The 18605-nt window shown below is 38.9% G+C and overlaps 1 protein-coding gene across 1 annotated transcript in view; it reads right to left on the bottom strand.

Moving 5' to 3' along the window:
* Positions 1 to 1439: 1439 nt before the first annotated feature.
* The window catches only part of LOC136877720 (uncharacterized), a 269242-nt gene continuing 252076 nt past the window's right edge, over positions 1440 to 18605 (bottom strand). Inside the window, exons 20-21 of the mRNA XM_068228718.1 lie at positions 6453 to 6585; positions 1440 to 2280 (exon numbers count right to left, since the gene is read on the bottom strand). Of these exons, the coding sequence (XP_068084819.1) occupies positions 2121 to 2280; positions 6453 to 6585 (293 nt within the window). The 3' untranslated portion in view covers positions 1440 to 2120. The remainder of the gene's footprint in view (positions 2281 to 6452; positions 6586 to 18605) is intronic.

The following is an 18605-nucleotide window of genomic DNA, read 5'->3' as shown; positions in this document are numbered from 1 at the left end:
TTGGGAGGCAAATCTTGAACAATAACCTGTGTAAACTTCCGCTTACGCGGAGCTTCAACAACAGTTTGGGGGGGGGGGGATTTTGAAGAGTATCATGTGGAGCAATTTGCTGAGGATATAGACGAGAAGCAGCCTCAGAAAAGGAGACATTCTCGAGACACATTAATTTAATGTGGACGACTGGCAATTTCTTAGAGTGTGCCATTTCGCACAAATAATAGGATAAAAAATAAATGGAGTAACTTCTAAGAAAACTTGAAAAATAGGTACATATTTGGGGAGATTTTTTGCACAAGAAACAACTTTTAATGAACCAGTAGGCACATATACTAGCTTCCCATCTTGTAGAGTCTTACGATTGAGCCTCTGTACAGAATGTACTTTTATGTCACTTTGAATTAGGGCTAGAATGTCAGTTTCAGTAAGATCTTTATCAACCCCTCTAATTATACCAATCCGAAAGCTGTTGGAATGCGGTATGAATGCCAGTAGATTGTGTGAGGCAAGAAAAGTGCTCTGCAAAAATGTGTTAGCATGCATAGTAGATTGAAACGTGATCTGAATTCTGATTATACCTTTGGGTTGAATGGAATGGACATGAAAATTACGTTCATGTAGAAGTCTTCCGAGGGCCTTTGGGTGTAAGTTGCCAATGTTATTCGTGTTTTTGACTGATACAAACACAATATATGGACCTGGGTGATTAGTTGATAGCTATAGGAGTCACACTTATTGTTATTGGTTTTAGAAGGTGAAGTATTAGCGTTACTAGGTGTAGGATTATTTGACACAGAGTTATTCTTGAGGCTATTTGATGAATTTTGATCAGTCCTCGCTGTTTCTACACGTTCTACAGTGTCATTAGCTGCAGGATCAGGCTCCTCGTCTGTCACTGTCACTATCCATATTGTCACACACAAGCGTTATTAATTCGTAATTCAGCACCAGCGTGCTTATTGCAAGAGGTTCCAAAAATGAAAGTTGACTTGATTGACTCCAGGTCACTGCGATGTTATTTATTATAGGGTAAACGCCACCCTTGTGCGATCTCATGCATATTCTAATATCATTTAAACGTCGGAATGGTAGGAATCTTCAAGAACGAAGTAGAAAAGTCGAGAACAGACCCGATACTACACTAACTAACGCGCTATACAACCTCACTAGTCAACAGAGTAAACGAGACTGTCGCTTGAAACATCAATGTCTCTCTGATCGCTACTGCCTTATGGTCACGTAGAGGCAGTGCGCGTGCTGTCGAGCATGGAACACATTCGCTGCACCATCTGTACAGGCTTAACGATCCATCTGTGCGTGTGCACTTAGGATGAATACTTTTTGGTCCAGGGAGCTTACAACAATACAGGCAGAGATTATACCATTAGCCGCTAAGGTCTTTGTATAATATGGAAAGGTACTTTAATCAAATACACTGATCATTTTCATAATGCACAGACAAAGCGTAAGTTTTATTTATAGAGATATTTATAATTTATTCTGCAGAACAACATTTTCAGTTTCAGAACTCATTAGGTCATATTTTCAATTTTTATAGGTCGTAAGCGTTATTAATTCGTAATTCAGCTCCAGCGTGCTTATTGCAAGAGAATCCGAAAATGAAAGTTGACTTGATTGACTCCAGGCCATTGCGATGTTATTTATTTTAGGGTAAACGCCACCCTTGTGCGATCTCATACATATTCTAATATCATCTAAACATCGGAATGGTAGGCCACTGAACCTGATCCTGAAGGCACGTATTCCAACAGTCTCCCAAATAAGTCAGTTAGAATCGTTGTAAATGCATCTTAAAGATATATATTGAAATAACAGTATATAATGATATCTCTAAAAAAATTCCTTATGAAAAATGACTCACATTATCTCGAAAGCATAATAAAAATAATGAGCAAATATATACTGAGAGGAAAGTTGAAAATATGAGCTAATCAACTTCTGTTATAAACTGTCATGTTGCGATTCCTGCGTTTCAGAACATGTAGTACATAGTCTAGTGAGGTAGGCGAGGAGGAAGATCGAGAATGCAAGAATAATGCACTCAAGAACTTTGAGAACACAAAGAAACTCTTCCAGTCTGCTTTGCACGCAGATTTAGAACGTTAAAGATTGCGATAAAATTCTTCCCAAAATTGCATGCGCTCCTTAAACATATGCTTCTTCATACTGAGTTCTTCATTTATCTCCAAATAACACGGATTGGTACTAGTGTATGGCTCCCACTTGACTGGAAGTAGGGGATCCTCCTTTGGCGTAGGGTTCCTGAAAAATCATACAAACATCACTAACAGTGGATATTAAAAAACAAAAACAAAGACCAACAACTCAAAGGCAAAGCTATTCAGGCCATGACGTCACCTATAAGAGTGAAAGTAAAGGTTTCCACATGCAGTGTATACCAAAGGCGGGCAAGCAGCGCTCTAAGTCAGGCAGGTAAAGTTAAAGGAGTGGAGTATGCGCTCTGACGGAAGGTAAACCTAGCAACTGCTTGCACTGCTCTCAGTTACTACTAGTGAAGGGGCGTGTATTTAAACATTCAAACTTTTAACAGTTTTATTGTACCTAATGTCTCGTTCTATTCATTGCATAAGATTATAGTGAGTAACAAAATAAGTGGTTTTTTATACAAACGTCTTGTGGTAAGTAAATACGTTCCTTCTCCCTACTGTACAACATTTTCCACATCTGTGGGTTCGCTGGTACGGACTGTGTCGTACATGTGGAGTTGGCACTGTGTTATGGCCAGATGCCCTTCCTGACGCCAACCCTATACGGAGGGCTGTAATCAATATTGCGTGTTTATGTGGTGGTTGGTAGAGTAGTATGTTGTCTGAGTGAAAAACCTACAACCTGTTTTCCAGTCAGTGTCCGGGTCAGAAATGGAATGAATGAAGCCCCTATCTTGCGGCGAGGATAGGAATTGTGCCGGCTGCCGAAGCCTGTCGCACTTCTCTGGGGCAATGGTTAATGACTGACAGATGAAATGAAATGATAGTGGAGAGTGTTGCTGGAATGAAAGATGACAGGGAAAACCGGAGTACGCGGAGAAAAACCTGTCCCGTCTCCGCTTTGTCCAGCACAAGTCTCACATGGAGTGCCGGGATCTGAACCACGGAACCCAGTGGTGAGAGGTCAACGCGCTTCCGTCAGAGCCACGGAGGCTATTTTGTCTGAATATGTGTGGGGACAAATACGAGCACCCAGTCCCCGGGTTAGAAACATTAATCAAACACGATTAAAATTCCCGATCCGGTTGGGAATCGAACCCGGGACTTTTTGAACCGAAGGCCTCAGCGCTGACCATTCAGCCAATGAGTCGGTCGTGGTAAGTAAATGCGCTTAATTATATTAATTTCATTAGGTTATGCGTGGGAACAAAATTAATTATTTTGACATGTGATAACTAAATACGCCTTTGACTACTACCTGTACTCATAGAAATACTGTAGGCTTTAATGAAAGCTTGTTTAGATATAGAGTACAAACAATGAACGACGAAGATCGATTGAGTTGGCCGTGCGGTTGGGGGCGCACAGCTGTGATTTTGAATTCGTGAACCAGTGTATTCGAACCCCACTATCGGCAGCCCTGAAGATGTTTTTCCGTGGTTTTGCCATTTTCACACCAGGCAAATGCAGAGGCTATTCCTTAATTAAGGCCACTCGTCGCCGTAAGACAGTGTCGGTGCGACGTGAAGCAAATAGCAAAAAAAAAAAAAAAAAAAAAAAAATTAAAAAAAATTAAGGCCACGACCGCTTCCTTCCCACTCCTGTCCCATCGTCGCCATAAGACCTATCTGCGACGTAAAACATCTTGTAAAAAATGAACGATGAACGAGCTGAACGTTTGTATTGCGTTAACATAACACTGTTGTGGCTCTGCTTGCGGCTTGACGTCCCAAATCACCATCTTGTCTTTACAGCATGAACTATTACAAATCAGCTACTCTCGGCTCTTCCCATGCTCATGCCATTAGCTCAAGGATTAGCGCTCCCTCATGATATACAAGAGAACTCTCTTATAACGACAGCGAAGAGACCTGAAAAATTGTATCGTTATAAACGAGTGTCGTAGTAACCGAGATTCGTATTATCGGTCTAATGAGGTAGAAAATGAAAAACAAAGTAACATAAACTTAATTAGGCTTTATCCACGTCGCTCCGTTCAGTTTTTCGTAGCCGCTTAATTTTCCAGCCATTCTGTTCAAATGAAGCAACAGTTTTATCCTTGCTGTTCCAAATCGTTGAGTAAATACAAATCTCTCCTCAGAAGAAACAGAAGACCTTTCCACCACTGAAAAGAACGTTTTGTAATCTATTGTTTTGGAAGCAGGGAATAAAAGATTGTGTGTTTTTCGAAACTCATAAAAAACTAGCATTTTTCCGCTGGCTCCACCCGCAATGTACAAAGTATGGTGTTGTTCGTTACTATCCTCACGGATGTATTTGCAAATTTTTGAGTTAATGAAATAAAGCATATGATCTGCTGTGGTAATAGAATGTATTACTGAAAATGAAAACCTACCTACAACCTGTTTTCCAGTCATTGACCGGGTCAGGGATGGAATGAATGAAGCAGATATAGGCTATTAGTACTCCCAAAGGGATATGTTAATGACTGATAGATGCTGTGAAATGAGAATGGAGAGTGTTGCTGGAATGAAAGATGACAGGGAAAACCGGAGTACCAGGAGAAAAACCTGTCCCGCCTCCGCTTTGTCCAGCACAAATCTCACATGGAGTGACCGGGATTTGAACCACGGTATCCAGTGGTGAGAGGCCGACGCGCTGCCGTCTGAGCCACGGAGGCTCCAGAATGTAATACAATGTCAACAAAACACTTGAAAATACATCACACAAAGAAATTGAATTAAACATTCCTTGGAACAACACTACGCCCCGAACTGTTAAAAAGTTCTTCAAATATCTTCGTCATGGGGACAAATGTACTCATAACTTTTCTCAGAATCTACCAATTTAAGTAGTTATTACCTCGAAAGAAAGCGCTTGATCCACTGAGTGTTTTTAGACCAAACCGAACTGCGTGCCTCAATTAGAACGAAAGATATGATTGCTTCAATGAGGAAAACTGATGAAGAAATGAGACGTCAAATTGAATGTGCACTCTTAACTATCCTCAGAATCAACCAATTTGAATAGTTAAGAGCTGAAATGAAAGAACTTGATTTACTGAGTGTTCGTAGGCCAAAACCAACTCCGTACCGCAGTTAGAACCAAAGATATTATTACTTCAAAGAGACAAAAAAGTTGAAAAATCAAATAATTTGAGGAAGGCAGAAGTTAAGTGATTTATAGTACCTGATGACAAATCTGTGAATGAATACCTTTTAGTTTTAAAAAATGAAGGAAATCGACCGAATAGAATGGCCGGACTGACTGACTTTAGTTTTCATAAATTTTTAAATATATAGATGAGAAGTGCAACATTATGTTTCATGTAGGCCTATTGTGCGTAGCGTCACTGTAAGTAACATAAACTTAATTAGGCTTTATCCACGTCGCTCCGTTCAGTTTTTCGTAGCCGCTTAATTTTCCAGCCATTCTGTTCAAATGAAGCAACAGTTTTATCCTTGCTGTTCATGACCCAGTATTGAACAGAAATGATCATTTTGTAATTTTAAGTCCATATATATAAGACCATGTTTCAATAAAAATAACTAAATATATATGTACATAATATTTCACTAATTATTAGTACATATACTGTAAATCCGTTCCATGATTATTAGTGTCACGTATTCACCTCTTAAGTTAAACTGCATATTATTAATCAAATCATTGCCTACATTACTGCATTTTGACAAAAAGTCCACGAAAATCTCAATTACATTGGGAGATCTTGAAATTACATCACCCCATAATAACTATTATAGAACTGTTATGATTAGTACCATAGAACAATTATGTGGAAGAATATTTCAAATTTTGAATGTTAAAGTGGTTAGTGTGATTTGCTGCCACCCTCGGAGGCCCGGGTTCGATTTCCGGCTCTGCCACGAAATTTGAAAAGTGGTACGAGGGCTGTAATGGGGTCCACTCAGCCTCGGGAGGTCAACTGAGTAGAGGGGGTTCGATTCCCACCTCAGCCATCCTCGAAGTGGTTTTCCGTGGTTTCCCACTTCTCTTCCAGGCAAATGCCGTGATTATACCTAACTTAAGGCCACGGCCGCTTCCTTCCCTCTTCCTTGTCTATCCCTTCCAATTTTCCCATCCCCCTGTTCAACATAGCAGGTGAGGCCACCTGGGCGAGGTACTGGTCATTTTCCCCTGTTGTATCCCCGGCCCAAAGTCTGAAGCTCCAGGACACTGCCCTTGAGGCGGTAGAGGTGGGATCCCTCCCTGAGTCCGAAGGAAAACCCGACCCTGGAAGGTAAACAGATTAAGAAAGAAGAACAATGTTAAAGTAATACTTACCCTGTCTTAGCAAAATTCGTCCACAGTTTGAGCATTCGGGATCGAGTAAGGACAGATGCAGGATCTGTGATGCCACGCGTCTCTATTGCTGTTGTACTGAATATATAACCTAGTTCATCCATATGCCACGCACCTGGAACAAAAACAGTTAGCGGGTTGAGTTCTACAAACGTAAGGTATCTAATCCTGTGAGCTTCCTCAGCGTAAACGTAAAGTAAATGTTTGTAGTGTAATGACCCAGTATGTCATACGTTTTATCACCATATAGCTATTTAATAGCTGCCTCTGTGGATCCGTGGTAGAGTGTCGGCCTCCGGATCCCGGTTCAAACCCGGCAGAGGTAGTTCGAGTTTTGAAGGACGGAAAAAAGTCCATTCTACATTCCATGTCGTACGATGTCGGCATGTAAAAGATCTCTGGTGATACATTTGGTATTTACCCTACAAAATTCATAAAATCTCAGCATAGACGCCCAAGAGAGTTTCGGTTTACTTGGTATGCCATCTAGTGGGCCTAGAGTAAAACGGTACGTCGAAATTGACGAGCAGACAGCCAGATGGCGTCAAATCGAAATGTCTGCACACGGTAGCTGAGGAGGTACGATTATTATTATTATTATTATTATTATTATTATTATTATTATTATTATTATTATTATTATTATTATTATGATTATTATATATTTATTATTTTTATACAGTAATTAACAAATACAAATACAATCTTTATCATCACAAATTAAAATTTATTAGAACCAGTCTACAGGAACTATATCAGACTGATGGTCATGTTCGTTAAAGCATCAATGCTGTATGATCCGAACTGTGGTTAGTCGGTTAGAGTCCAGTTGATCGAAAAAATCGCGGATCAGAATGTTGACTGGCAGGGTAGGAGAGGAGGTGGTATAAAATGTATAATCACTAGATTGCGTGCCAAAAGCCTGGATTCAATTACAAACCTCTCCTATTTTTTCGAGACGACAGTAAATTCAGAGAGGTACCAAGATGATATTTTGACTCGTTTTCTTCCATCAGCTACCGGAAGAAGAAAAATCGCGTGAGTAGTTTCAGCAAGATTCAGCCCCTGCTCATACAGCAGAAGATTCCCTTCTTACAATCTCTGAAGTGTTTGCAGAGTGATCAGTGTTGGACTATTTCCCCCTCGTTTTGCAGATCTAGCAGTGTGTGATTTTTACTTGTGGGGTAAACTGAAATAAAAATTGTATCGAACAAATCCTCACACATTGGAGGAACTGAAAGAAAACATTACGCATGAAATCAGAAATATTACAATGGCAGAACTCACTCGCGTCAATCAGAATGTGGTTAGCAGATACAATGCCTGTATAACCCAGGAAGGACGACACTTTAGCAACTAGTATAAGGCAAGATTTCATATAAGATTGTATACACGCTTAAAACAGGGCAGCCGCGCTTGACGTAAGTTCAGCTGAGGCAGCTGCCGTAGCATCGAGTACAAACACAGTGCGTTCGGTCTGAGTTTCTCTTAAGGATAAGTTGATGTGAAGTGGTCATACCGCCATCTTGCCCCACACGACTTGGCTGTTAATATGGACGTTCACATGGTTTTCGATTGGAACAGTTATCAGTAGGCTGTGTACCTGATTTTGTTATCTTTGGTTGTGTTTGTTATATTTTATTATCAAATTTTAAATTTGTTAATTAGTCTGTTGACAGTACAAGTGAAATACGGTCAGTGCGGTCTTGTGCTTCGTGAATGAATAAATAAATAAACATAAAGTTTTCCGCCAATCTGTATAACTGTTTATGTTCTACAATTCATGTCCATCGGGTTTGTGGCTATCTTTAACGGTTCAGGCAGTGTAAACCGAGAAAGTGTTCTCGTGGTGTTATTTTCTTCCGGATGTTTCGCTGGTTTCTGTTGCTTTTTATTCATTCACAGTTCTATGTAAAGGGAGGTGGTTACATCCCCCCCCCCTGGTTCAAAAATTCATTAAATTTTTGGGGAATTTTTTAATTTTGAAGTGTATTTAATTATGTATGTGTAATACGATTAGCCACAATCATTCCTAACGCCCTCAAATACAATTTAAATGACAAGTTGACACTTGAGGTTTGAGTAATGCTTAAATATACTCTGATATTCTACTTCCTGTGATAAAAGTAATGTTGTTGATCACCAAAGGGAATGTTTTTGTTGTGTTCATTTGTGTTGTGGCTAGCCTGTGTCACATATTCCCGCTCTTCTGTTCATTGTTTGTTTCCCTCGTATGAAAACGTGTTGTGAATAAGTCTTCAAAATGCCTAGACAGAAATCAGTTTTTAAAAGTCAAGAAGGTCGAAAAGGAGGTCCTGGTACAGGAAACGTTACATCTGTAAGTACAGGTGTGGATAAATAGTGCAAATACAAGTGTTAGTGAAGGAAGTATGCAGCAATTAGGGATCGAGCCAGGGGTGAACACTCTCGGTACATTTCAAGAAATTGTTAATATGAGGAGTAAAAGGTCTGACTTGGATGCTTCTGTTGTCTCCAAAGCATTAAGAACTGAGCAGAGAAGCCAGAAAAGGTCTAGGTAAGATGCCGATGAGTGCGATGATCCAGAATATGGTGCTGGTATGCATTAGAAAGGTAATCTTAACTTGTTCCTTTGTTTTCTCCATTTGAGTTTTTTTAGGAAAAGGTACCAATATTTCAGGTAGTACTAGGCATATGAGCATGCAACTTTAATCACTTATACTCTCGTGTGTTTTACACATTTCTGTGTTTTCATAACATCATTACTTAAAAACTGTGGATTTTATTTGGCTACATTGTGTTAAGTAATCAATAAAAATAACTGCCCGTTAAAAAAATTATATAAATTCAGTCGGATTATTATTCAAAGTCTAAAAACATTTTTGTCGCAAAAGCCCTTAATCTGTAGGCATACCAAATTTCAAAGTGATATTATTGTTAGTTATCACAAAATGTGTACGTGAAGTAGGTAAAATTAGCATTGCAAATATGGAAACCTTCCCCGGGAGATCGATCCCCTATGCAACAGCGAAAACCACATGAAAATCTATCCAGTGATCTTGAGTTACCGTGCCCAGCACAGGTTTTCTACGGTTAATAAAATTAAAGCTGTAATTTTGGTCAAACATTTAAAGGTGCCCGGGAATTTTTGTATTACTTGTTATGCGTTATAATCCTTATCCAAATAGTTTATGGATATCTTTAATAGTTTAAGCAACATAAACCGATAAAATTGCCGCATTGCGTAATTTTTTTCCAGTCGTTTAACGTAAATCGTTAATGCTCAGATTCCCATAACGAGAGGTCAATATTTCATACACGAATACCTTCCTCGGGCAACAATGAACACCGTTCCCTTAGTGGTTCTCGAGTTATAGAATGCACAGTATTTCTGCTGTTAACAAACATTAAACACTCGAATTACGTTCGAATTGTTATAGACGGTAATGGAGTCTCAGAGATATTTTATGGAACGTTTTATTTTATACAACCCTTAAGCACATAATTTGCGCATATCATTAGGAGTTTAGGTAGCGTAAGCCGAGAAATTGTACTTAGGCCATCACTTTCTTCGAGTTCTTTCGCGTAATCCGCTACTGCTCGGCTTCCTTTCATCAAGTTCGTTGATTAATATATGGAAGCCTTTGTCAGGAGATCTGCTATAGATCAGTCCATGTTAAGAAAACAGTATTGTTCTTCTGACAACGGGGTCGCCATATCGAACGGGTGTGCTCAACAGCATCGCGGGAAACCGGCGGCACGTACATGGATGAAACTCAGTATTTAAGTCAAGATAAGTACGCACTGATATAAAAGACTAAAACACATAAGCAACACAAAGATAAACGACTTGACTACAACAATGACAAGCTGCCAGCGATTCACGGAATTACGGATTACGCGTTTCATTTACCAGAGTGGTACAGAAGGAATATGAAGGAAGGCAACAAAGCGGTGGCTGTTTGCGTCATTGTGCTTCCTCCCTGCGAATGTATTTTTGAAATAGAAAATCTTAAGTGGTTAATTAAATAATGCACGGGCAAAAAGAGCCTCATCAATTTTTCTTTCATAATCTATATCTATACTAATATAAAAGAGGTAAAGTTTGTTTGTATGTAATGGCTAATCTCAAGAACTACTGGACCGATTCTAAAAATTATTTCACTAATAGAAAGATACATGATCCCTGAGTGCTATAGGCTATATTTTATTTTCAAAACAATTCGAGGGGGGAGCGACGTGGGGAGATATAAAAATACTAGGCTAATATAGGCGAGATCTCGAATTTGTCGTACAAGGACGAGACAAAGCTCATTTTAACCCCCTTGACGCAAAGAACAAAACTCGGTAAGCTCTATGGGCCCGAAAACCCTGATTTAAGGCCCTAAAACCAATCGTTGTTGAGATATTGGCACCACACTACCCCTGCTATAGGAATCGGATAAAGAAATGAACTGCCGTAACCATGGCAACATCAGCTCCAGTACGCTTATAGCAGCGAGATGATCTATACATATAAAAGCAAGTCGGGCTGGAGCGATGTATATATAAATATTTAAAAATGAAAAAAGACGTGAATTAATGAGGCACTTCCAGAAATCTCAGAAATTTGAAACTTGGTACGAGGGAAACTGATGACCCCAGGATCCCTAGAAAAATCGGAAATTCTCAAAATTCCCTGAATGGGGCACGCTGGGGGGGCTCAAATTTTGGGCTCAGTATAAGAACACAGTCGTATAGTATATCCAAAACGATAACCTATAGGTTTCGTGGGCTTAAAAATTTTCGGGAATTTCCTCATTTTTATCCCCCATCCCCCCAAATCAAGATGGCGGCACAACCTGCGAGACGAGGTAGACAATTGAAATTTGGTGAAATTATAGCTTTTGGTCTCTAACCGACGGGAAAATTCCAAGATGTTCAAATTTTTCACTTTTTACCCCCAAGGATATCGAAATATGGAGGCAATTTTAATGACTGTGCAGACATTCCTTTTGAGCTATTTTTTGGCTAAACGGTAAGTCGTATCACAAAACGGATGGCACAATGTCACTTCAATTCGGAGTGATCTACAACTTTGGTCCTGTGACATTTTGTCGTATCTCTCTCCCTTATACGTTAAATTTGGCTGTATTTCTGGATTGTTCGTAAATTTGGTGATTTTTACAAGTATATTTTATTGTTTGACACACTTATAAGAATGATAGGATCATCACGTTGTGTGCGCACATTGGCACGATTAAGGGACATATGTGTACCAAATTTCATGATTCTAGCTTATACATAAGTAGGCAAAATGTAATGTAAAATGTTAAAAATGCACCCAAATTTCACCCTATTCAAAATTTGAACTCAATTTACCCCCTTAATATGGGAGATACGAGGAAATGGTTTAGATACAAACATGTAGAGCGATAAATGAGGCGTCTGATGGCGCAAACCGTTTCTTAATATCATAAACCGTTTAGGAGATATGAATCTCGAAGATGAAGTCTGCACTTTTCAACGTGCTCATGCTTATCCGTCATCTATATATATAAAAGCAAGTCGGGCTGGAGCGATATATATATAAATATTAAAAAATGAAAAAAGACGTGAATTAATGAGGCACTTCCAGAAATCTCAGAAATTTGAAACTTGGTACGAGGGAAACTGATGACCCCAGGATCCCTAGAAAAATCGGAAATTCTCAAAATTCCCTGAAGGGGGCACGCTGGGGGGGCTCAAATTTTGGGCTCAGTATAAGAACACAGTCGTATAGTATATCCAAAACGATAACCTATAGGTTTCGTGGGCTTAAAAATTTTCGGGAATTTCCTCATTTTTATCCCCCATCCCCCAAATCAAGATGGCGGCACAACCTGCGAGACGAGGTAGACAATTGAAATTTGGTGAAATTATAGCTTTTGGTCTCTAACCGACGGGAAAATTCCAAGATGTTCAAATTTTTCACTTTTTACCCCCAAGGATATCGAAATATGGAGGCAATTTTAATGACTGTGCAGACATTCCTTTTGAGCTATTTTTTGGCTAAACGGTAAGTCGTATCACAAAACGGATGGCACAGCGTCCCTTCAATTCGGAGTGATCTACAACTTTGGTCCTGTGACATTTTGTCGTATCTCTCTCCCTTATACGTTAAATTTGGCCGTATTTCTGGATTGTTCGTAAATTTGGTGATTTTTACAAGTATATTTTATTGTTTGACACACTTATAAGAATGATAGGATCATCACGTTGTGTGCGCACATTGGCACGATTAAGGGACATATGTGTACCAAATTTCATGATTCTAGCTTATACATAAGTAGGCAAAATGTAATGTAAAATGTTAAAAATGCACCCAAATTTCACCCTATTCAAAATTTGAACTCATTTTACCCCCTTAATATGGGAGATACGAGGAAATGGTTTAGATACAAACATGTAGAGCGATAAATGAGGCGTCTGATGGCGCACACCGTTTCTTAATATCATAAACCGTTTAGGAGATATGAATCTCGAAGTGGAAGTCTGCACTTTTCAACGTGCTCATGCTTATCCGTCATCTATATATATAAAAGCAAGTCGGGCTGGAGCGATGTATATATAAATATTTAAAAATGAAAAAAGATGTGAATTAATGAGGCACTTCCAGAAATCTCAGAAATTTGAAACTTGGTACGAGGGAAACTGATGACCCCAGGATCCCTAGAAAAATCGGAAATTCTCAAAATTCCCTGAAGGGGGCACGCTGGGGGGGCTCCAATTTTGGGCTCAGTATAAGAACACAGTCGTATAGTATATCCAAAACGATAACCTATAGGTTTCGTGGGCTTAAAAATTTTCGGGAATTTCCTCATTTTTATCCCCCATCCCCCCAAATCAAGATGGCGGCACAACCTGCGAGACGAGGTAGACAATTGAAATTTGGTGAAATTATAGCTTTTGGTCTCTAACCGACGGGAAAATTCCAAGATGTTCAAATTTTTCACTTTTTACCCCCAAGGATATCGAAATATGGAGGCAATTTTAATGACTGTGCAGACATTCCTTTTGATCTATTTTTTGGCTAAACGGTAAGTCGTATCACAAAACGGATGGCACAATGTCTCTTCAATTCGGAGTGATCTACAACTTCGGTCCTGTGACATTTTGTCGTATCTCTCTCCCTTATACGTTAAATTTGGCCGTATTTCTGGATTGTTCGTAAATTTGGTGATTTTTACAAGTATATTTTATTGTTTGACACACTTATAAGAATGATAGGATCATCACGTTGTGTGCGCACATTGGCACGATTAAGGGACATATGTGTACCAAATTTCATGATTCTAGCTTATACATAAGTAGGCAAAATGTAATGTAAAATGTTAAAAATGCACCCAAATTTCACCCTATTCAAAATTTGAACTCATTTTACCCCCTTAATATGGGAGATACGAGGAAATGGTTTAGATACAAACATGTAGAGCGATAAATGAGGCGTCTGATGGCGCACACCGTTTCTTAATGTCATAAACCGTTTAGGAGATATGAATCTCGAAGTGGAAGTCTGCACTTTTCAACGTGCTCATGCTTATCCGTCATCTATATATATAAAAGCAAGTCGGGCTGGAGCGATGTATATATAAATATTTAAAAATGAAAAAAGACGTGAATTAATGAGGCACTTCCAGAAATCTCAGAAATTTGAAACTTGGTACGAGGGAAACTGATGACCCCAGGATCCCTAGAAAAATCGGAAATTCTCAAAATTCCCTGAATGGGGCACGCTGGGGGGGCTCAAATTTTGGGCTCAGTATAAGAACACAGTCGTATAGTATATCCAAAACGATAACCTATAGGTTTCGTGGGCTTAAAAATTTTCGGGAATTTCCTCATTTTTATCCCCCATCCCCCCAAATCAAGATGGCGGCACAACCTGCGAGACGAGGTAGACAATTGAAATTTGGTGAAATTATAGCTTTTGGTCTCTAACCGACGGGAAAATTCCAAGATGTTCAAATTTTTCACTTTTTACCCCCAAGGATATCGAAATATGGAGGCAATTTTAATGACTGTGCAGACATTCCTTTTGAGCTATTTTTTGGCTAAACGGTAAGTCGTATCACAAAACGGATGGCACAATGTCACTTCAATTCGGAGTGATCTACAACTTTGGTCCTGTGACATTTTGTCGTATCTCTCTCCCTTATACGTTAAATTTGGCTGTATTTCTGGATTGTTCGTAAATTTGGTGATTTTTACAAGTATATTTTATTGTTTGACACACTTATAAGAATGATAGGATCATCACGTTGTGTGCGCACATTGGCACGATTAAGGGACATATGTGTACCAAATTTCATGATTCTAGCTTATACATAAGTAGGCAAAATGTAATGTAAAATGTTAAAAATGCACCCAAATTTCACCCTATTCAAAATTTGAACTCAATTTACCCCCTTAATATGGGATATACGGGGAAATGGTTTAGATACAAACATGTAGGGCGATAAATGGGGCGTCTGATGGCGCAAACCGTTTCTTAATATCATAAACCGTTTAGGAGATATGAATCTCGAAGTGGAAGTCTGCACTTTTCAACGTGCTCATGCTTATCCGTCATCTATATATATAAAAGCAAGTCGGGCTGGAGCGATGTATATATAAATATTTAAAAATGAAAAAAGACGTGAATTAATGAGGCACTTCCAGAAATCTCAGAAATTTGAAACTTGGTACGAGGGAAACTGATGACCCCAGGATCCCTAGAAAAATCGGAAATTCTCAAAATTCCCTGAAGGGGGCACGCTGGGGGGGCTCCAATTTTGGGCTCAGTATAAGAACACGATAACCTATAGGTTTCGTGGGCTTAAAAATTTTCGGGAATTTCCTCATTTTTATCCCCCATCCCCCCAAATCAAGATGGCGGCACAACCTGCGAGACGAGGTAGACAATTGAAATTTGGTGAAATTATAGCTTTTGGTCTCTAACCGACGGGAAAATTCCAAGATGTTCAAATTTTTCACTTTTCACCCCCAAGGATATCGAAATATGGAGGCAATTTTAATGACTGTGCAGACATTCCTTTTGAGCTATTTTTTGGCTAAACGGTAAGTCGTATCACAAAACGGATGGCACAGTGTCCCTTCAATTCGGAGTGATCTACAACTTTGGTCCTGTGACATTTTGTCGTATCTCTCTCCCTTATACGTTAAATTTGGCCGTATTTCTGGATTGTTCGTAAATTTGGTGATTTTTACAAGTATATTTTATTGTTTGACACACTTATAAGAATGATAGGATCATCACGTTGTGTGCGCACATTGGCACGATTAAGGGACATATGTGTACCAAATTTCATGATTCTAGCTTATACATAAGTAGGCAAAATGTAATGTAAAATGTTAAAAATGCACCCAAATTTCACCCTATTGAAAATTTGAACTCAATTTAGCACCTTAATATGGGAGATACGAGGAAATGGTTTAGAAATAAACATATAGTCGATAAATGAGGCGTCTGATGGCGCAAACCGTTTCTTAATATCATAAACCGTTTAGGAGATATGAATCTCGAAGTGGAAGTCTGCACTGTTCAATGTGCTCATGCTTATCCGTCATCTATATAAATAAAATCGTAACGACCGTGTGTCTGTACATTGATTATTTTGGCGAAATTTCGGTACAGTTATCCGTTTCAGGTGTAAAAATGACCATCTGCATCATTTTTAGCTTTAGTGTTTGTCTGTTTGTTTGTCTGTCCTTCTATAACTTGAAAACTACTGGATATATTTCCACCAAACTTCATATTTAGAATCCACCTGTCCTTGGGTAGGTTTTAGCGCAAACTGTGTGTCTGTACACTGATTATTTTGGCGAAATTTCCGTACAGTTATCCGTTTCAGGTGTAATAATGACCATCTGCATCATTTTTAGCTTTGGTGTCTGTTTGTCTGTTTGTTTGTCTCTTTGTCTGTTTGTCTGTCCTTCTATAACTTGAAACTACTAAATATATATTTCCACCAAACTTCATATTTAGAATCCACCTCTCCTTGGGTAGGTTTTAGCGCAAATATCGTTTCTAAATCCCTGAACTGAGTGGGGATTTTTACGAAACCGAAACCGTGATTTTGCACTCCCTCAAAGTATACACAACCGAACTTAATGGAAATCAACCTGCCTTAATGAAAATTTTTTTTAAACCTTTTTTTCTCATGTGCATCATTTCGATAACAGGATTTAGTAAGGGAGATATTAACGGACCGTTTTTCGGTACAAATCCCAGCGGACTTAACGCAAGAGCGGGTGCGTGTAAAGCGTACTTCTTACAACTTGAAAACTAACAAGATATTTGAACCAAATTTTATATATAGCATCCATCTGTCCAAGGGTAGGTTTCCTTGGTGTCTGTTAGTTAGTTTGTTTGTTTCTTTGTTTGTTTGTTTGTTTGTTTGTTTGTTTGTTTGGTCTGTTTGTCTTTCTCTAACTTGAAAACTACTGGATATATTTCCACCAAACTTCATATTTAGAATCCACCTATCCTTTGGGGAGGTTTTAGGGCAAATATTGTTTCTAAATCCCTGAACTAATTGGGGGTTTATACGAAACCGAAACCGTGATTTTGCACTCCCTCAAAATACATACAACCAAACTTAATGGAAATCTACCTGCCTTAATGGAAATTAATTTCTAAACCTTTTCTTCTCATGTGCATCATTTCAATCACTTACAGGAAAGATAGTATGATCAAACTCTACACGAACATTGGCCCACCCAGTACCCATATGTGAGCCAAATGCTATGTCACATAATTATCCGAAAAGTAATGCAATGTAAGATAATCTCACACAAATTTCAACCTATTCAACGTTTCTGATTCAATCTGACCCACGAATAGATTAGATGCGAGAAAATATCATAGGACCAGCCATTTAGATCGCTAAATACTGCGCCTTACGGTACAATCCTTTGTCGATATGACGTACCGTTTAGCAGCAGTTAATCTGTAAATGAAGGTCTGCAATATTGTAAACATTCATATACTTTCGTATGTCCATCTGTATATATTCATTGATGTCGATTTGTAGCGATCGAGAAAGGATGTGTCTGCTATTGTAATCAGTACTCCCTACACCGACTTTGACTGCTGGCAGTAGGAATGGGGTCCTTCTCCAACTCCTGTGTAACTGGCATTAGTAAGGAGGGCCTACCATTTTAATGAATAATTCACTTTTCCATTTGTCTTGCAGAAGGCAAGGGATCATGCAGTTTTGTTCGAAAGTCCCCTACTCTATTGTGTTTGGCTCTAGGCCAGGGTGCCCGCCATTATAAACAAATGTTCCAATATAAAATTTGACTAGCATTAGGCATAGTGGCCTGCTATTTTCATGGAAACTCACTAATTCCGTGTGACTGGCAGTAAGCTGGCTAGCAGCAGTAAAAAGGGACTGTCATTATAATGATAACTGCACAACTCAATTTTGACTGGTGGTAGGGAAGTTGCCTGGTATTATAATAAAAACTCCTCAACTGTAACCTGTCTGAAAGTAGGAAATGGGTCTGCCATTGTAACTAAAACTCCCCAAATCGATTGTGGTCGCGCAGTAGGCATTGGGGCCTGCAATTATAATGTAAACTTGCCAACTCGATTGTGAATGACAGTAGGCAAGTGAGCCTGGCGTTATCATCACAACTCCGCAACCCTCACTTTACATTGGAAACGACGTATGTGGACCTCCCCATGCTATTTCTCGGATAAGGCTAAGAGACATGCAATTTTAAAACAATCTCATTTGCTGCACGCACAGTATTTACGTCGATATCCGTATACAATGTAGAATACCGTAGCGAAGCACGGGTACATTTGCTAGTCTACAATACATCACAAAAACGCAACATGTTACAGACATAAAATTTGGTATTTGGAATCTCCTTTAAAATAAAAGAACACAATTTTTTTTTCTTTTTTTTTTTTTTTTTTCAGAAAATCCACTTACGGCGTGAGAGCTGAAAAGAAGTGAGGAAGGAGTTGAATTCTTTATATGAGGATGAATATATCCCGGAAACGGAAGATGTTACAGACATTAAAATTGGTAGGCCGTACTTGGAATCTCTTTTAAAAATAAATGAATGCACCTTTTCTGGAAAATGCACTTATGGGGGCTGAAAAATTTAAAAAAAGTGGTGATG

This window comes from Anabrus simplex, chromosome 7, assembly GCF_040414725.1.
Source record: "Anabrus simplex isolate iqAnaSimp1 chromosome 7, ASM4041472v1, whole genome shotgun sequence".
Classification (NCBI taxonomy): Eukaryota; Metazoa; Arthropoda; class Insecta; order Orthoptera; family Tettigoniidae; genus Anabrus; species Anabrus simplex.
The sequence above is the reverse complement of the archived record's forward strand: the minus strand, read 5'-3'. Positions and strand labels throughout refer to the sequence as shown.